The sequence below is a fragment of the Balaenoptera physalus genome (assembly GCF_965194825.1).
Source record: "Balaenoptera physalus genome assembly, chromosome: 9".
Taxonomy (NCBI): domain Eukaryota; kingdom Metazoa; phylum Chordata; class Mammalia; order Artiodactyla; family Balaenopteridae; genus Balaenoptera; species Balaenoptera physalus.
This window is the reverse complement of record NC_138888.1, coordinates 35,474,120-35,495,753: the sequence shown is the minus strand read 5'-3', so window position 1 is coordinate 35,495,753 and position 21,634 is coordinate 35,474,120. Positions and strand designations below refer to the sequence as shown.

Genomic DNA, 21,634 nt, shown 5'->3' with positions numbered 1-21,634 from the left:
CACTACATGGAACATACAATCCGATCTACTTAAAGCACCAGTTTGGCAAATGCATGTCAACAAGTTATTTGGATTTCTTATGTGATCTTTCCTAACATCAATTGAAAGCTTTAAATGTCAGTTGCCAGAATTCAGAGCCTTGAAAATAATATGATCCAGCTCTTTTCTGTATGTTATTACTAACTTGTGAAGGATTTTGCATAAGGAGAGGTGACTATCAGGTGTTTTTATATATGTTATCTCATGTAGTCTTCACACCAATCTCGTGATATATAGTTAACTATTTTAGAAATGAAGAAACTGAGGCTTAAACTAATTAGGAAACGGATCAAAATGACATAGTCAGAAAGGGTAGAATTAAGTGTATACCCAGATCTTATGGCCTAAAGCACAGCTTTCCCCATTACACTCTGCTTTTCATTAAGCCCATTAACGGAGAAGGCCAAAGGAGGTTTAAATGAGGGAAATTCTCTTTCTGCTACTGAGACAGAACTACTGATGCCTCCTTAGGCAAGAGAGTAAACTGGGCTAATTGACAGAAGTGGTTAGTTGGGAAGTATAATGAGAAGCCTTTAAACAGTTGTTAAAGCAGGGGCCTGATAAGATCACAACTACTGTTCTTAAAAGTTCACTGTAATTGCTCAATGGGAGCAGAAGTGGGGGTAGGAAATGAAAGATGTGAGCTCTGTTCATAGGAAAGGGTGATTGATGAGGGTGGGGAGGGCACCCGGCTCTCTGGCTTTAGCCAATGAATGGTGCCATTTACTGAAATAGAAAATACTAGAGAAAGAGCCATGTGGATTAGGTGTACAACATGTTTTATTTTATTTTATTTTTTTATAAATTTATTTATTTATTTGTTTTTGGCTGCGTTGGGTCTTCATTGCTGTGCGCGGGCTTTCTCCAGTTACGGCGAGCGGGGGCTACTCTTTGTTGCAGTGCACGGGCTTCTCATTGCAGTGGCTTCTCTCGTTGCGGAGCATGAGCTCTAGGCGCGTGGCCTTCAGTAGTTGTAGCACGAGGGCTCAGTAGTTGTGGCACACAGGCTTAGTTGCTCCGCGGCATGTGAGATCTTCCCAAACCAGGGATCGAACCCGTGTCCCCTGCACTGGCAGGCAGATTCTTAACCACTGCGCCACCAGGGAAGTCCTACAGCATGTTTTAATAGCTAGGAAGATTGCAGGGAATAATGCATGCAGCATAATTCTCACGTAACTGAGGAGGAAAAAGAGAGGCAGAGAAGTGAATTACTTGACTGAAGTCACTTTGCAGTGGAGCCAAGAGTAGAAACAACTCCTGTGGCCATTCTGTAACACCAGACACCACATGGCAGATGGTTCCAAGGACTGACGTTCCAGAGAAGTGCTCTGTGGATCTTCTGGCAATCTGATTTCTTATTTGTTTAATTAACGGTCGTTTCAAAGAGAATTATTTGTTCACTGGATATTTATTTCACAATCTCTTCATTTTCTTACTCCATGAGATCTAAACATTAAAAAGTTTCTATAACCTGTTGTCCTAGTCTAACAAGACTCACAATAGGGCACAATTTTTAAAAAACAAACCAATTATACATACTCTCATCAAATACAGTTGTCAGTTTCCTCATCAAATATATTCTTATTCTATTCCTGGGAATGGTTAGGTTCAGATCTGGCCCTGAGATGGTAAAGTACCATTATGCCCATTATTAACAATAACATATCAATATAATTTTGTACAGCTTATAAACACATGCATATTTGTATGCATATTTGTCTTACAAGTTCATGGCCATTCCTGCATTACCAGAATCCCCATTCATCTCCTGTGAAGTTCCTACTATTAGTTTAATTTCTTTGAGTTTGACAATAAAGGCATGTAAATTAGGGGAAATCTTTGTTATGGATGAGATGATTCTTATTGGCTGACAAGGTGAATTGGTGGCTCTTTAAGGTTCTTTCCCATTTAAATACCCATGTGTGAACTCATCCTGGAAGGTGGGGTGGGGGAAATTCCAAGGGGAAAGGGTACCAAATAAGCTATTTTAAAGACAGAACAGAAATGCTTTTAAATCTAAGAATAAAATTCTAAGCCCATGGCTCCCTGATAGTCCTTATAAGCTAAAATAAATTAAAAATAAAGATTCATAGTGATACATTATTTTATAAAATATTAAGGAAAACAATTTTCCCATTTTGCTATTTCACTATAATCATTTATTTTTGTTATATATCGAGTAATGAATTAGGATCTTGAAATTTGCTCCCTGATTAATATTCTGGTGATACAGTATCCAAAGTAACATGCCTATAGAGGGTATGATGGAAGATGAACCAAGTTGGATCTCTTTTTGTTACTAAAGATTTGGCTGTATAGTCTCAATGTAGAGTGATCATTATCATGGACCACAGGAACATTTATTTCATCCAGTGAGGAAGATGGAAAATCAGAGGAATAACAGTCAGGTGTCTCTGCTCCTACTCTGGGCAAGATTCATGACTAACTTTCCAGGACCTGTCTCCACAATGACTAATCACGAGGAAATGAACATCAGGGAATGATCTTAAACACTGGAAATGTAATGGGATATTGATGCTGTAAGAAATCACGCTTAGCTTCAGCATTTTAGTTCTCTTTGGTTTTGGAGAACTCTTAGATTCCATACGTAAATGCGTGCACACTCAGGTGTAATGATTGAACTGCCGGGTTGCAAGCATTCCCCCCAACTTTGTTTTCTGAACTCCTATTACGCATGAACAACTTTTCCTAAAGTCCCATCACCTTTCAAAACCATGACGTTTCCTTGTTACCGGCACAGCCAACTCCTTGGCCCGCTATTCATGCTCCTTATGTTTAGTCTTAACTTTCTCTCCCCTCTAATCCTCTCCATAAATTTCACATTCCAGTCAAACCAAAAAAAAAAAAAAAAAAAAAACCCTGAAAAGTGCCACTAATGCTAGGTGATCCTTGTCAAGGCACCAAAACTCCATAAGCCTCAGCTTTTGTTTTTGGGGGGATTTGGGTTTTTTTTAATACAATGAAGGGGTTTAGGGTTTTATTCTTTATGATGCATTATGAACCTGTTAATGTGCCTTGTCCTGGGCTATGTGTCTGGGATACAGAAGGGAGATAAGACAAGTCCAGGCCCCAGGACCTCAGAATAAAACAATCATTTTCACCTGCTTTTCTCCCTCCCTCAATCACCTATCCTTCTAGTTTGATATCTGAATTCCTTTATCTCAGTTAACCACATCATTTTATGCCTGGTCTCCCAAATTAGAAACCCCCAACTCAACATTTATTACTCTTTCATTTTCCCATTGAAAATTGATTGTCAAATCCTGTCAATTCTGTCCAGTCTTCTTTGAAAATAACTTAAAAATCCATGCTCTCTTTTTGCATTCCATTAATACTATTCTAAGTCAGCTAACAGCAATGCCAGGTACAGAACACAACATCCTATTGACTCTCTCAACTTTTAGTCTCTCCTTCCCAGTGATTCTTTTCTCCACCATCATAGAGGATTTACTTAGAACCAAATTAGATCATGTCACTGATTTGTCCATAAACAGTTCATCCAAATTACGTGTAAGATTAAATTCAAATCCCCACCCAGTTTCTCCTTATTTCTCAATATCCAGCTCAAATGTCAGGTCTCCCAAGTAGGTGTTTCCAGGTGGTTAGTTGTTTCCTTTCTCCCTGGCCTTGTACACAGTGTTTACCACGCTGGCTTGACCTTGTTTATAGTCTCTAGCCATACTTGGAACTCCTAGGTCTTATCCATCTTTTCATCCAAAGCACGAAGCATTGTTTGACAAACTGTCTGAAGGAAACCAGAAAGCATATTGGGTGTGCTCTATGGTAGTAGAACTTTCTGAAAGACAGATTAACGTTCACTGTGGGAGATATTTTAAGATGTTCAATATGAGGGGATGCAGTAAAATAATTATGTTGGCTGCCCCCAAATATCATAAGATTTGTTTTACTAAACATGATTAAATAGACTGTTCTGGGGAAGCTGTTTGAACTAAATCCCTCTAAAGTTCCAAAGGTTTATGATTCTATCAGCTGGAAGCTAATTAACTGTGTGGATGTCAGTGTTCTCATCTGAAATCTAAGGTCCCATAAAATTCCACAGTTTTATATTCACCATTATCCCAAATGTTCTTTATATATTCCTACATAAACATTCCTGTTCATAACATTCCCTCTCTTTCCATTCGTCTAAGTTCTTCTCTTCCTTCAAGTGCCATAACTATTCCTAATCGTTCTCTACAGTCTTCAGATACCTCAGCCATCAGTTATTGCCCCTACCTTTTAATTTCTGTTGTAAATTTCTAAACTATGTATTTACAGCCCTCAGAATATAAACAGACTATTCTACTAACTGTATTGTAGAATTCTTGAGCCAGGGACCGTGTTTCGTCTCTCAGTCCCTACTAGAGAATTTCCAGTAATCACTGAATAAATACTTAGTTGTGAGGATGGCCATGATGTGATACTGAGAGTGTGGTATTTGTATCACCTGCATCACATTCATCTGGGGTGCTTCTTATAAATGCAGCTACCTAGGCCCACCTCTTCATTCCCAAATCAAAATCTTTTGGAGTAAAACCTATGCATCTGCATTATTAACAAGTACTCCAGGTCATTTTCACATACAGTGAAGTTTGAGAACCACAGGCATAGACCTTCACGTTCTCTATACCATTCTGGTACCATTTCCATGGCATGCCTGACCTCCTTCAGTCTGTTTAAGCAGTTTCTTGTCGTCAGTGTGTTGCTAGAGTCCCAGAGGACTTCTTGCTCAGAATGTTGTTTGAGACCACCATTGATACCCATTAAAAGCTGTGTCTGCAGTCCTTAAAATGTAGCCCCTCTCTATGACTGTTCGTGAATCCTTGGCTCCTCAAGTTTCCCCAAATCTGTGTTAGAAAGAAGCTTCAGCATCTGCCCTCTCTCCTGTCTCCTTGCTTGGAGGCTTTTGAGGAGCTGTTATTGACTAAAGCTTCCAGCTACCTTGAATAAGAGTGGAAATAGTACAAGGATGTGCTTGGTACTTCTTGAGTAAAACAAAATGTCTTACACTTACTGATTTGTAACGAGTGCCTGTAAGAGTGCTAGGTGCTTACACATGGTCTCATTTAATAGCCCCAGTGTCTATCGAGTAGATATTTTCAGGTTGCAGATGAGGAAGCTTAGGCTCAAAGAGTTTAAGCAACTATTGTCTAAATAAATAATCAGACTCTTATTTGTGAACTCTTCGACACAGATTATTGGTTTTTTTCATCTTTGGATGTTCACCAACTAGCCCAGTGTCTGGATGTTAGAAAACTTAATTGTTTAAATGAATAGCTAGATGAAGAGGTACCTTCTGGTTTTTCAGTTAGTAAACGTCAGAACTCTGTTTGAGTCCAAAGCCAGTTCTCCACCGCCCATTTCCTGTGCTCCTCTAGGGAACATGCAAGGCCCATTTCTGAATGAGGGGGTACCACAGTGAATCATGCACATAAATACAAAAATGCATCGTACTCACAAAGGTGCATGTCAGCTCCTCTTCTGTCAGCAATTTTGTGAATCCAGGAGAAAAATCCACTTATTTTTTTTTGCTCAGGACTTTAGATGTCACACATAAAGCTGGATTTATTTAATGATATACCCACTATTTGCACATCTTGTGCCTGTTAAAATATCACAGGTCCCTTGCCTGCTGTTTGCTTATGCTAAGACTTCAGCCATCAGATATGCTACTTTAGCATGTTATGTGGTGAGAATATTTAGGTTTATTCAGAATATAACAAAGTGGAGCTTGTTTTTAGCACAAACTGAAGTTTGTTTCGTTCAAGAATGTGAACTTAGTAGTTACAGAATCACACCCATGCAGATTCATTACCATTAAACTATCACATTTTCTGTTTATGTTGATTTCTAATTAATTCTCTCCTTAAAAAAAAAAAAAAAGAATGGCTCTCTCTCAGCCAGACCGGAGCACATAATGATTCCCACTGTTGGATGAACACTGTTGGATCTGTCTCATGAAAAACGCTGTTATTACCGCCCACTAACTCATCAACAGGTCCTGGCTCTCTACAGAATCTGGGTCTCCATTACCCCTGTCCACGCCTTCTTATCCTCTATTCACCTCCGCTTGGGAACATGGCCACTTGGAGAAGGGGAAGCTTTCCCCCCAATCAGCAACAGCTGGAGATGCTGATTCAGTACCTTACATTTTACACCCGTAGCAGAGTACTTCATGATAGATTTTCTACTTGTAGTTAGGAAAAAACCCCACTATTTTTGGTTCTACAAATGCTTTTTGTTGCAGTTTCAGCAGTAGTATCAACTATAGCTATCTGGTAGTTCATAGGAAAACTAATATGGTTTTCACTACTTTTGAAGAATCAACTTTGGAATTAGCCCTTAGGTTATTTAATTCATTTAATGGAATAAAAAGAACATAATAGTGGGATTCTAAAAGGAAGGTTATAAGTGAAAACTATAATGCTGTTGCTCTAAATTATTTAGACTGTGTCAGTAGGCGTCACTAATGGCAAGAACTCAGAAAAATACAAAAAGGATTATATTCAAGATTGCAAAATGTTTTACTTTTTTACTCTTTTTATTTATTCTTATGACGTCTTACATATTTCATAACTTTCCTGTTTCTTCTCACCACCACCAACGCCCCCTCCCCCTCCACACACACACTCCAGTACAAGAGAATGAAAATTTAAAACCCCAAAGCAAACTAAAATTACTGCTAGAGGGAGGTGGGAGTAACAAAAGAGAAATAACATGTTCCCAAGAGCAAAGTACAGGTAGATCAATGTACAGTCCCTTCCAAGATTGCAATCTGAATGTAAATTCCCAAGTTATGTCTAGTTAGAACATTATCCTCTAATATAAAAATTAATAGGAAAACATGTTTTCGTGGAATACAAGATGCTGGTTCTGTTCCATGACCCATAAAATTAACAAAAATTAAAATGAATAACTAAATCAGGCAAAAATGTGTTCTTTCCTTTCCTTCTGATATCTTCTTACCAATGCAGAGTCTAAAGGTACTCGGTAATAATCCCAGCTATTTACTTTGGTCGAAGAGGGTCTGTAGGATCTGGCTCTAACCTCCTTTTATAACCTCATCTCATACCAGTCACAGCACTGCAGCCTCATTGGTGTCCCTTGAGCTGTTCCTCATGCCCCGTTCCTTCCCACAGTCTTTGCACTGGCAAAGGAACATGCCCCGTTCCTTCCCACAGTCTTTGCACCTGGGATGCTCTCCCTCAGGTTTTCATGGCTGAATCCTTCTCACCCTCCAGGTCTCAGCTAAAGGGTAAACTTCTTAAAGGGGCCTTTCCTGACCAGCATATTTAAAATAGCTTCCCAGAGTTATTCTCTGCTTTACCCACCTGTTTATTTCCTGCACAACACTCATCACAGTCTTTATTCATTTAATTTTTTGTTTACTTGCTTATTAGCCGATTAACGTCATGAGGTCGGGAACCAGATGTCTTATTCATTCCTACATTTTCTGCACCATGTGTAGTGTTGGGCACATAGTAGTTATCAGATATTTTTGTTAAAAACCTTAATACTAGTCTCCACTATATATATATATACACATATATATGTACACACGTATATATGTGTATATATATATGTGTGTGTATAATATATATATAATCTATGTATCTTAAATATATATTATATATAATATTATATATACTATATATAATATTATGTATATAATATACATATATATATACACACAATGCAACCCACTTTCATCTTTCACTTCTAGTTCTGATGCTATAGCCTGTGGATAGACAAAGCACAGCCATTGTCCACCAACTTGGCATCTAGTTCCAAATATTCATCGTATCTTAGATTTCAGGAATTCTATATCTGCCATCATTTGCTAGCCATGTTCTTAATATTTTGAGCTGGCTTGATTTTAGTGGAAAGTTTAGCTAATTGCTACTTAATGTTAGGTCTGTTTTATTGCTGTGGTTTTATTTTAAAGTATTTATAGAATATAAATATTAGACTCCCTTCAGGAAATTATTATTCAGTAAGAGAAAAAGAAAGATTTTCCAAGTTTTCCAAGAAATAGTTTCCATTAAAAACAGTATGTTTCCCACATAATAATGGTGGAGCCCTAACTGGGCTGTATTCAGCAGCTGGTGAATACATTCCTCTCTGAGACTGTTAGGAATTTTGTGAACCCATTGGTCTGGGCACAGACTTTCAGAGTATCAGAAGTTGGTTCACTGGGACAAAAGATGTGGCAGACTCAATGATTTTAACTGCTTCAGGTCAGTTCATGTCTGCTATTGATTTGACAAAAGACCAAATAGAATGTGTGGGTGTCAAGTGTCTAATACGGGCGCACACACACACACACACACACGTGCGCGTACATTTATATATTTAAATAACGTAGGTGAATTTTAGTTCATTTAATGATTAAAACATTGGTATATGAAGACATTAAAATCATCAGATGATACACAGTACTTCAAAAATAGCAAAATCTATATATGTATATATATAAACATGTTGCTCTTTTAACAAATTATTAGTCAAAAATAATAATAGAGGACTATGATAGACCTCTGTTCATCCAGGTATCATTGTTTAAGAATGTAAAGGAGTATTGTATACCAGTAAGCGATTATATTTATTTAAGCAGCTTTTGATATTTTGCTGTCTATACCTAATACTCCCAAGTTGCCCAGATGGTTCTAGAGATCTTAGCCATTGTCAGTTCTGCCCTAAAAGCTTTAACCTATGAACAAATAAGAAACATTGACTCTCAATATTCTCTGGGGTTGATTCAACAGAATTTGAAAGAGACTGCCAAGTTATTCAAGTTTTTAACATTAGATTTTTCTTAAAGTGAATATTGCCAAACATTCCAAAGGAAACATGAAACATCTCTTTCCACGACCAAAAGATTACATTAAACTTAAAAATGATTCTATAACAAGTCCCAAGATCTGATAGAAATGTGCTGTCCTAACTTAGGCAACAAAAAAGTCTCCATTTTCACTAGGTGAATGGATAACTGAAGTAAATGGCACCTAGAAAATCTTTCATTATGTTATTTTGAATGATTTATTTCATAATTAAGCATCCTCAAAATGTATGTGATTTAAACTTGGTTTCTTTACTATGTGTTCGTAGACATAGTTCACTTAAAATCAATTATTATAGGTACTTTCTGTTAAATATTTACTGCTTTAACATCGTTATTTTTTTGAAAAACACAAATAAATGGCTTATATTTTATATTTATTGCTTTCATCCATTCAATAATCAAAAACTCTTTAATGAAGGGACTTCCCTGGCGGTCCAGTGGTTGAGACAACGTGCTTCCCCTGCACGGGGTGTGGGTTCGATCCCTAGCCAGGGAATTAAGAGCTGGCATGCTGTATGGCCAAAGGGGGAAAAAAAAAAGAACAACTCTAATGAGGACCTATTCAGTAAGCAGCTACCCTGTGTAGAAGCTGAGAATTATTCGGAAAATTACGAAGAAATTCTCTAGACCAACTATATATCTGCCTTCGAGAAGCTTCCAGTCAATGCGAACATCCTTGTAAAAGGAGAGGACATGGAAGAAAGGACAGATGTACAAGTAACTTTGATTATAGAATTTCACCTGTCTCTTCTCCCTAACCTGTCTCCTAAGGCCACTACATGGAGAAGAGCAGACAGTGAATGTTGTGAAGACAAGAATGCTTTAGGGAGAATCTGTATGTTTCATTGGTTAAAAATAAATTTATCAAGTTGGTTAATTTATTAACTTTTGATTATCTGAATTATAAAATCAATGTTACCTTCATGTGTTTAGCACTTCCTTTGAACTTAGTCGAGCCTATTATAAACCTAAAGTCTGTTAAATTTTGTACTTCTGGAAATTCTCTATCCACAGATAAATGACTCTCAGAGGTAATTGACAGCATGCAATAATGGATTTCTTCTGCATAGCAATTTACAGTAGGTGTTAATATTTGCAGTTGGGCTGTAGAAAGGGATTAAAGTAAGGGAAATCCTTGAAGTTTACACTTAAATTGTTACAGAAACAGAACTTAGATTCCAATGCTGCAGTTGGTTTGGTATATCATAAACATTGAAAATAACAAAGATTGTGTATTTTCCAAATGCTCTAGTACCATTTAAAACTCTATGTTCTGCACATTTTATCAAAAAAGTTGAATTAACTATCATGACAATAGCCTTTAGGAACAGTTGCATCAGTTACACATCACAAGATTCAAACAGAGAAATAGTAGGAAGACTTGCCTAACAGCTAGAGAAATTGAAGTCGCTTACACAGGGAGTATCGACAATTCAGACACTGAAAATTGGTTTAAGTTATGCATTAAGGTATACTCTTCACATTTAACTTTCGTATACAAGTTAAGAAAAGATACTTTCCTCTTTCCCAGTTTTAGGAAAAGATATCCAAATTTGACCATGTATTTGAAGCATTTGTAATCAGAAGGTCCCAATTTAAAGTTCGCATGAATTCTGCCCATTTTTTCACTTTATATTTACCCATGTTACACACCTAGAGTTTACTTATATATAAACAGATTGGTACCAGATATCAAAGATCTAGGTTCTAACCTTTGATCTAAGTTCACTATTTGTCCAGCAGTTTACAGCATTTCTTTGAGTCCTCGTTTGGGGTTCCAAAATAAATAATTGTGATAGCTTCTACCCTTACTAACAGCAGTTTCCACGGTTAATTTAGCCTTCTATGAGATGCATGCAAAAGTGGTAAAAATTGAAAGCAGAAGTGGTATAGAAACACAGAGAATTACTAAAATTAGCTGATAATATATCTTTTCCTTATTTGGACTACTATTCCTTCTTCTGGCATCTTCGGCACCTCCCCCCTTCAAGATCTCTTCTCTAATTAAAAGACTCTCACGTACATCTCTAGCAACCATCACGATATTAAACTCCATCTACTAAGCGTCACGTTTTGGACAGTTCACAAAATCTGCAAAATCAGTGATCCCAAACCACGTTTATATTTGTAGACCTTCTTATTCTATGTACCTTGCCACAGCCCTCCAACTGTGGCTTTTATTCAGCCGTCCCTTTCCTTTCTCTTCACTGGCCACAACGTAAAACACAAATCCTCTTACTTATTCAGTCCACATTCTGTTGGTCAGCATATTTGATTGAGTCCACCTCCTAAATATCCTTGGAACATGCATCCCTCTCTCACCACATTGCACTGTCTCTGCTATATTTTAAGCTCTCATCAGTCTTTTTACCTTGATCCTTACGTTAGTCTCCTAGCTTCCATGCCTGCCATGCTGCCAGGGAAATTGCCTTTCTGATACAGATGGGGTCGTATCACTCACCGGATTCAAGTCCTCCAAATCTACAGAATAATTTCTTTGGCAGAGCCCACAAGGGGTTTCATAATCTAGATCTATCCTGTGCTTCCAGTTTTCTTGATGTGCCTCATACCTCCATTCACCACTACTTAAGCATCAGTTGCATGGAACTCGTGCCAGTCTCCTTGATGGGGTAATTGTGGTGTTCCTGCTTCCAGCCCCATCATGGCCACTTACATGCTCATAACTTCAACACATTTTCTAAGATTAAGTTCAAACGTTAGATATTCTGTGAAACCTCCCCACCACCAACCCCTCCAATGCTCATATAAAATAGTAGTACAAAACATTGTTTGCAAAAAAAGTGATTCAGAAATAGAAAATGAAGGTATAACTAGAGTGGGGAAAAAAGAAGCAGCATGAAAAAGTAGAATTCTATTTTCTCTCTTAGAATTATAAGATTTTAAGACTGAAAGGGCTGTTACAGTCAATCCAGACCAAAGTTTTCTGTGGTTTCCATATAAAAAGTAAAAACTCTTGCCTTAAGATGAAGTTTGGGAAATTTGTATCTAGTTGTGTCATACCAACTGCATAATTTGAGTGATCCTTGTACAGGGTTCAAGAAAGCAAAATGTCATGCTACTCAACTGTAAAAGAATCTAGAATCATGGAATCTGAGCTTCATAGTCTCAATTTTTCTTACTTCCCACAGAATAATACTTAACCCTTCCTGAAGAAATAAAGTTGGCCATTGTTTGTACCTGCCCATATTCAAAATTCCCTGATTAAAAACAAACAGAAATTTTCTTTGCGAGTTAGGACAATCATATCTTCTTTAATTTTTCAAAACTCTGCTTTGTCAAAAACTTTTGTCTAAAAAGGCAAAATATGGGGAAAAGAGAGTGATTGTAGTACCATGTGTGAGTTGAATGTGCTACAGTTCATCAGCAAAAGTTTTAAAGAGGGAATTAAGCAAAACACTTCGGTACATCTCATAATTTGGGGCAAAATTGTTACTAATCCTGGGATCCATACAGAGGTCTCTCTGGCAGAAGTTTCCAGACATTCAAAACCCAAATTTTTAAATAAAATTTATTTCAAGATATATCAGTTTTTGAGGCTCAGAATATGGAAGTCATATGTATTTTCATAACTGATCAATTTAAAGTTATAATTGACAAAAGTCTCAAGGTACTTAAACTTACAATTGTGTTCCTTTGAGCAATTGCATTTCAGAGATGAGACAGATTGATGTGGGTCAATCCAGTCCATCTTCATTTAAATTCAGTCACTTACTTTCCTGAGCTTGGAGTGATTTTCTTTCAAACTGAGGTCCTATTTTCCATCAGTAATTCTTATGAAAAGGTTTTACAGGTTTTGACCTACACCTCTCCCTTTTTGAAATGGGTCGATTAGATTCCGAACACATGGAGCTCTCCTCACCCCCTTCTTTTTTAGGGTCTTTCCCAGATTAAAATATGTACACATTTTCTGTAAGTCTCCAATGCTGGAGTTCCTGGCATGAAAAATGACCCTGTTCCTTGGAAGGCAGTATTCATTTACAAGTCCCCCAGGTCCTGTAATGTCTAAACCTCCTGTGCCACTTTAGATGTCCGCCCCACCCCGCAGAGGAGCATGTACAGGAAGAGGCGACTGCCCTTCCCCCACACATTTCCTCAGTTTATTTACAAAACGTCTTGGAATGAGAATGAGCTGCTTGTGGTTCCTGTGGCTGATTCAGGGATGGTTTCCTCCAGGCAGAGAATGCTGGCCAACCAAGTGACCTTTCTGCAGCTAACCCGTGCGCCCCTGTGGTAAGGCTGATCGGGCTTATAGGTACCCCTTCTAACTAAGCCTGGTGGGATTTGTTTTTGCAGTAAAGAACTTAGCAATAATCAGACATCACAGTGAAGACAGACTTAGTAATTGCAAGGTCCCTCCCTGCACCAACAGTAGTCAGAGAAGCACGGGGATGCCTTTGCACTCTTGTGCCTCAACCTTGCTTCTCATAGGGTCAGGATTATTCCCTTCTGAATTCCTGAAGGGACAATAAAGCTATTAATATTGTATATGAATAGAGAATACATTAGGAGAAGAAATCATCCCAAACACCAGCTACATGAGAGATGCACCTCAGTCAGCAATTTTCCATCAGCTCACACATAGGTGTCTATGACCAGTTAATAGTCATAAAAAAGGTTTAAAGTTGTGAAGATCTCAAGTAAACATGAATCTTCCAAATGCTTGTATTTGTTCAGACTTGCTAATGAATATTCTCACCACACATATTGGTGACTCTTAGAAACCCTGGGATTCTCAGGGATATGTGTAGTAGTAGCCCTTAGAAAGGACTGGTCATGTCCTCACCAAATATATATTTCACTTAAGTAAATTGAAGATGAGGGCACAAAAACTATAAGACTTCTCTCCCAAAAGATCAAATATTAAACATAACTTATAGTAAATATTATTATAAATACTTACATATGATCCACGTGGAACTACTGATAAGATAAATCACATTTTCACCATTATATCAATTTGAACTGATAAATATTAAACTCATGTGAGAAAAAATGTTTCAGAAAAGCATTGGCAGGGAGTGAGGTGCTGAATAGCTACATAGTTGCAGAATCAGTTTGCTTTGAATCAAAGAGTGAAATGGTGTTCTCAAATAGACCAGAGTTGAAAAAGATATCTTAAAAATTAGTGTCATTACTCAGATTAAGCCCCAGTCTACGTTGTCATCCTTATTTGAAGACATTAGAGACATCCACCACATAAATGAAAAGCAAAACTAATATGTATTGATTTCAATGAGTGAGCACAAAATACCCGTCTCTAATCTGCCAGGGTGCTAGTTCAGTGAGGATACTTCCACTAGGTATATACTATCTATAAATATTTTGAGGCAATATATTCTTATTTCTCAAATGCTCAAATTTTAAGAACTTTGAAATTAAAACAATATATGTATGTATTAAAGGGAAATACCAGATCACAGAAAAGATGGAAAAATTCCCAACTCATTCACCCATTACCACCAAATTGAAAGCTAATAAAAGAAAACGTGTATCCTGCCCAGAGAATGTCATTGAGCTTCTATATCTATGATTTAACTTTCATTTTTGTCTTTCTACATTTGTCCCCCTAGTGCATCCTAACGTCAGTCAAGGCTGCCAAGGAGGCTGTGCAACGTGTTCAGATTACAATGGATGTTTGTCATGTAAGCCCAAACTATTTTTTGTTCTGGAAAGAATTGGCATGAAGCAGATTGGAGTGTGTCTCTCTTCATGTCCAAGTGGATATTATGGAACTCGATATCCAGATATAAATAAGTGTACAAGTAAGTGTCTACACAAAATTATGTTTTTATCTCATCCTTGTGGGACTTTCCAGATTTGAAATGGCCTCTAGCCATATTTGTAATATTCAGTGTTAAGTAAATAATAATATTTACCTGACACTTAGGCTAAACCATACTTGAACTTAGCCCTCAGGGCAGGAAGATTTTCACCACTATTAAAAAATACTCCAGTTTTGAGAGGTGTTTTTTTCATCGTAAAAACAAAAACTGAGAACGTGGTTATCATTCACTGAACCTGTATAAAGGTACCGCAAGCACCAGTGCCACCTGAGTTCCCACCACCATCACAAAATCCAAGTATTTAATGACCGAAAGAAGTAATTCAGCTATTTTCGCTTCAAGAAGGATTCCAGTACAGCAACTGAAACATTTATTTATCAGTTGGAATTAAATGTTGGAAACACTCTCAGATCACATCTCATCTGGACAGAAAGTTTACTCTCCACACAGTAGACCCAGTAACCTTTCGAAATGTAAATTAGGAAATATCACTACTCTAGCATACATCACATGTGGCCCTGCCTTCCTCTCCATACTCAGCTCCTACGACTGCCCCTCAACCACTTTGCAGTAACCTCACTGGCCTTCTTGCAAGATCTTCCCACTTCAAGGCTTTTGAAATGACTGTTGTACACTCACTGTCCTGGCAGTTTGGAAAACTCTTTGCCCACATCTTTGCTTGGCGGGCTCTCTCCTTTCATTCAAGATTCTGCTCAAATGTCACCGTCTCACAGAGGCACTCCATGACCGTCTTGTCCAAAATAATCAACCTCTTCCCCTCATCAGTCATTTTTTATATCTTTTTCCTACCTTTTGTTTTTGTCGTTATTTTTTCCAGAGCACTTATCACTCTGGAAGTAGACTGCCTAGTTTCAAAGACCACTCTGCTCTGTGGTCCTGAGCTAATTACCTAACCTTTCTGAATCACAGTTTCCTTCTCTGTAAAATGAGAATCATAATAGGGGCTACCTCACTGGGTTATTGTAAGGTTTAAATGACAATATTGTAAAATACTTGTAGCAGTGTATGACATACAGTAATCACCATATAAGGATCAACTATCATTACTGTTTATTGTACCTCCCCTCCTAGAATGTAAACTTTGTGAAGTATGGGCCTTATCTCTCTTTTGTATGCTGCTGTCAATGTACCTAGAATAGGGCTTGGCAGACAGTAGGCAATCAAATATTTGTTGAATTAACAAATAGACCTCAAGAACAGCATGAAGGCAATACCCTAGTACATTTCATTCAAGTTCTAATGAAACATTTTCACTATCATTTAATATAAATAGATGCTTGGTCTTATAAGCATTCTTGTCAAAATTTTTCTCATAAGGCAATAAATACAATAATTTTGAAATCAATGACTGGTGTACATCAACTAAATGACTATGGAGGAATCTTTAATTTGATTTGGCAAAATAATTTTGAGCCTAAGTGTTTGTTTGACATATAAGTTGCATGTGCCTGTGTTGTAAGCATACAGAACTGGACCAACAATAAATAGTTAACTGACGCTAATGGAAGCATATTTCTCTTTTCCTTTTTCGTTTTCAGAATGCAAAGCTGACTGTGATACCTGTTTCAACAAAAATTTCTGCACAAAGTGTAAAAGTGGATTTTACTTACACCTTGGAAAGTGCCTTGACAATTGCCCAGAAGGGTTGGAAGCCAATAACCATACCATGGAGTGCGTCAGTATTGGTGAGGAGGAGCTCTAAGACTTAGGAGGGATGAGAAACACCAGAGATAATGTCAGTCTCCATGGAAATGTTGCTCAAAGTCCTGTCTCACAAGAGCCTGAGGGACCACCTCTAAGAGGCTCGCTCCCTCCTTCTTTACAAAGATACCATCCTAATGGGCCTTACTATCGCGTATCACAGTAAATTTAACACCCTGTGCGTGCACCGTTATTTCTTAGGGACCATCGATAACTGTTTAGACTATTGTGATCATTACAGATTTATTCTGTATCATTATCTAATGAAGTTTTACTTATAGTAATTTATATGTATACACGCACACTTACATATATATATATATATACACACACACACACACACACACAAATTTGATCTTGAACTAAATTTCCACCTTATATTAAGAGTTTCCACCTAGATCTAATGCCAACCAGTGACCAAACTTATTTTCCAAAAGGAGGAAACATATTCTCTGGATACAGCCCTTTAATACTCGGTAGATGGATCAAAGACTTAGAGAACTGGATCTGATATGGTTAAAAAAAAAATCTCACTTTTTTCTCTCACACTGCTTTGCTGAAACACCCTGCTTGCACAGGTATTCAGAGACAAGGAGAGGATTTTGGACTTAAACTGACAGAAGGACACAGTCCCAGGGCCTGATTAATTGCAGGCTGAGTTTCCTGGAGGGGAGGTTCCTCAGACAAGTTGTTTGTCTAATAACGGATCACTGTCAGGCTATATTTTCCCTGTTTTAAATGGTGTGCAGCTACTACAGCTACGAGCTTGGTGAACAGTTGGGGAGCAGATGCTAAACCAAATGGGGAAACAGCATACTAAATCTCAGAATCCCCTGGGCAAGAGCTGCAAGAACCTTTTGATGCTGTAGTGCTGTTGGCAAATGCACACAATTGTCCCCTTGATTCAATACAAGATAGTCTCCAGGACACCCCTGGGCTCCCCACAGACAGATCCATTAGAATCTTAAGTACTGGAGTAATAACTCTAAAGTGGTGGTTTAACCATTTCAGGTCCACATGAGACATTTATTTCTAAACAAAGTTTTTGTGAGAAGGAAACAAATAGATGATATTTTAAAGATAATCTCAGAAGCATCTGGAAAACAACTTTCCTGAAACAGCTCATGGCTCAATTTGGTTCAGTCTTATTTTTTCCTCTAGTCAATAAAAACACAGAAAAATAACTTAGAAATAGGGTAAAAGGTACATGAGAAAGCACTTCAAGTTCATCTCTCTGTAGGTCCTGAGGGCTGATGATTAGAGGTGATAACTTCCAAACTGTGGAGAAAATAGGAAACAGTTCTGAAAATATTCAAGGACAGAAATTCAGGATAAGTTGCGGAAAGTTTGTGATATTGCTCTACCCAGGAAAGGGGCGAATGTTTAGATTTTCTTAGTTGTTGAAGGTGTAGCATCAGTCCTTCAAAGGTCATTTATTTAAATGTGTTAATGCTTTCCTATCAGAGAGCATTTAACACCTGGCACTGTTGGATTAGCTATTAAGGCTTCCTGGTAATTTATAATACTATTTAGACAAAGACTGTTTGGTTAACACAATTACGTTTAAGAAATTTATATATTTTAGAATAGGGGTTAGCAATCTAAAAGCCATTTAGTGAATCAGGCTCATTGAACAGATAGGTGTAAATGACCTAGGACATAGGAATAGGCAAATCAACAGCTTCAGTTCCCAGCTGGCTCTTGTTGCTTGCTCCATACGGGATGTCTCCCATCACGTGGTGTCTGGCCTGCAAGCACTGTGTGGGCCATGCCCGTGGGCTTGCCTCAGAATTTCACAAAAAATGATGACTTGCTTGATGATCACAAAGGACCATTAAAGGCTGTTCCTTTAACAAATATGAAAACTAGGACCCAGAGAGCTGAAATGGTGATCCCAAGGACACAATGTGAGTTATCGTCAGCGCTATAATTAGTACCTCTACTCTAGCTCTCCAGGGCAGAGGTTGAAGAATGTGTCTCTCCCTTTGCTAAAATCTATACTGCATGACTTGTTTCTTACCCAGATTTTAAATTGAGAGAACATGTCATAAACAGAGAAAACACCACCTTCATACAGAGCTAGGGTAAAAGATTTATGTCACAACATACCCACTCCTCATGGTTTGCAAGTCAAATTAAGCAAAAATGTCGACTGAAGCCAATTTTATAGGAGAATGTATTTCTTCCACTTTGTGCTCCAGAAATTTGCTTCCTTTCTGCACTGTCATTCTGCCATCCTCATTGCTCTTCTTGGAGAGTTGGTGCTGTTCAACTAGTCACAGAGGGAAGATATCTAGCTCCAAACAGTGAGTAGCAGAGAACATGGCCTTGCTATGTTCTCTCTGGAACTGTGCAGTCAGGCAGCAAGAATGAGAACAAATGAATATTACTGGTGAAATATCCAATTCAACTTTTCTTCCAATTCAAGAATCCCTTTTACAGCATTCCAGGCTGATGATCAACCACACCATGACCACTTCCAGGGACAAGGAGCTAACTACATTTTTGAGACACTTGTTTCATTAGTGAACAGTTAAACGTTCCAATGTTAAGATTGTTCTTAATACAGAAGATAGAAGAAATGCAGTTTCTGTTGAGCAGTTCTGTTTTTTTCTTAATTACCTCTTAACCAAATAGAGCCCCAGATCTATATTGTTCATTTAATGACCTGAATACTACTTAAATCAACCTATTTGTTGTCTTTACATGATCAACAAAGTGTCCATTCTTTCCAAAAATATTTTTTGGATGCTAACATTAAAGGTTCATTCGAAAGTATTTAGCTAAGAAAATTTCTTCTCCTCTCAAGGCCTTTTAACTATCCCATCTTATTAGAGCTCTTTATATCTGAACTCGCTAGTTGTGAATATTTTTCCTCCTTCTTCTTCAATGGAATAATCTAAGATTGGCACTAAAATTTCATTTTTAGAACCATTCATCATCTGACTAAAGACTCATAGCTACCTATGTTGTAATTTTTTATATCTGTTTTTCTTAAGTCTAGGTGTACATTTGCCTAGACCACCTTTGCTCTTATGAAAATCACCAAAGTTTGGGTCATTTCCACATCACGTAATTTTTTTCTAATTTAGTCCATGTAGTTCTGGCATTAAATGAATACTGGACAAAGTTACAGCTCACAAACTTGGATTTTTATTTTTCCATTTGCTTTCTTGGAGGTGTTTTTATTTGTACGTGCAAAGCTCCCCTACTTTTTAATGACTAATATTGGGATCAGAGATATGACCTTAACTGGCAAGAGATTATGATATCATTAAGTGATTTGGTTGCTCTCTTCTTTAACCAACTGAACATGAAGACTCCTTTGAAAGTGGTTCAGTAAAGTTCATTTAAGTTCATAGAAACTTAAATTCACTTATCTAATCATTTCCATTCAACTCTGTGTTGCATTCAGATACCTGAAAGTGACTGAAAAAGCATGTGAAAAAAATGTATTGTGAATGGTTTTAAATTTCTGAAACATTTAGGTTATATTTCTTGAGGTTGTATGAAAAATAGTACTCTGCTCTAAAATAAGGATTCTTTAAGTCAGAAGGCAGCAAGGTTACTGGGAATTTGTTTTTGTGGAGAGTCATATCATCTGAAAGAGTTACTGTTGCAAGCCGTTTCCGTTGTAAGTCAGGAAATTTTATGAACATAAATATAAGAATATCACCTTGCAGGTGTTTATTTTTATTAGAAGTGCAAAAATCTGTTATAATACCTTGTAAAGTCAAGATTGAAAAGATTGATACACACAGAAAAAGGGAAAAATCTACAAAAGAAATTTTAGAAAAAGTATATCAGTTCATCCTAGAAATCAGCCAGTCAGGTGAATTCTAGAAGCAGTTTATCAGATGAAATTGACCCAGAATTCACTTAAAATAGATACTGCTATGCCTGATCTACACCCATGAATAAATGACAATATTGAAGTACTCAAGAAAAGGCACATGAAGTAGAAAAAGCAGTGAGTTGTAGGCCAAGGACCTGAATTCATTTTTTGCTTAATCATTCTCTAGCACAGAAGTTCGCAAAGTGTGTTCTCAGTACCTGCAAATGTGCATCACGTGTATCATTAGAAATGCAAATTCCCAGGCCCCACCCCAGGCAACTGAATTGGAAACTCTGGGAGGGGAGAGGTCCAGCATTCTTTGTTTTAGCAAGTCCTCCCTGCAGGTGATTCTGTTGCACACTGAACTTTGAGAATCAATTCTCGAGTATGTAATAATGACTAACCTATCAAGTTATGGTCAGGATCAATCAATAATTGTAGCAGTGCTCTAGAAATTGTAAAGCATTGGTCAGTTGTGAATAATTATATTCATGCCTGGGTTAATCAAATCTACAGTGAAAAGTAAACCCAATGCAAGAGTGAGTTTACCTGATAATATGAGGACCAAAAAGTGGAAAACATTCTATTCCTGCTTTCAGTTTCTCTTTGTTTTATCTTTAAGTCATCTTGCCCAACTTTGTTCTGCAGGATTTCTGCTCAGAATTTGGGCAAGTATTGATGGAAGCAAGCCTTCTTGTTTATTTAACAATTGTGAAACTATGTGTGAGCGAACTGAGGCTGTTTCTGGTGTTCTGTTTCAGTGCACTGTGAGGCCAGTGAATGGAGTCCTTGGAGTCCATGCACGAAAAAAGGAAAAACATGTGGCTTCAAAAGAGGGACTGAAACACGGGTCCGAGAAATAATACAGCATCCATCAGCAAAGGGTAACCTGTGTCCCCCCACCAGTGAGACAAGAAAGTGTACAGTGCAGAGAAAGAAGTGTCAGAAGGGAGAACGAGGTACAATCATACTAACAACATGTGCTTGTTTGAATCCTCATGATTTGATGCAAATTTCACTTTGTTTCTTAGGAAACATTTATTATTATCACTCATGTCTGAAAACCCTAAAATGTGTACCAAACAAAGAATATGTTGGCTGTAAATTACAGAATATCGATGTGGTAATTTTTTAAAATGGAGCTTGATATCAGAACTTTAAACTACACAAAAGTGTGCTAATTGAATCTTAGGAAAGGGGGCTGCATTATAAGCATATAATATATGCCTATATCTTCCTTTGGGACCATTATCTTTCCTATCATCCACCTTCCTAGTACCTGGAAAACTTAGGGGAAGCCTCAGAAACACAAGGTCTAATAATAACATTTGGTACACGAGCATGGTGAATACCAGCCATCAGCTTACTCCT

At 37.5% G+C, this 21,634-nt stretch overlaps 1 protein-coding gene across 2 annotated transcripts in view; it reads left to right on the top strand.

Annotated features, from left to right (window-relative positions):
• Nucleotides 1-21,634, top strand: part of RSPO3 (R-spondin 3) — a 111,134-nt gene that overhangs the window by 23,065 nt on the left and 66,435 nt on the right. For both annotated transcript variants that reach the window (XM_082474955.1, XM_082474954.1), the window contains exons 2-4: nt 14,494-14,685; nt 16,266-16,412; nt 21,025-21,222. In XM_082474955.1, coding sequence (XP_082331081.1) covers nt 14,494-14,685; nt 16,266-16,412; nt 21,025-21,222 — 537 coding nt within the window. The remainder of the gene's footprint in view (nt 1-14,493; nt 14,686-16,265; nt 16,413-21,024; nt 21,223-21,634) is intronic.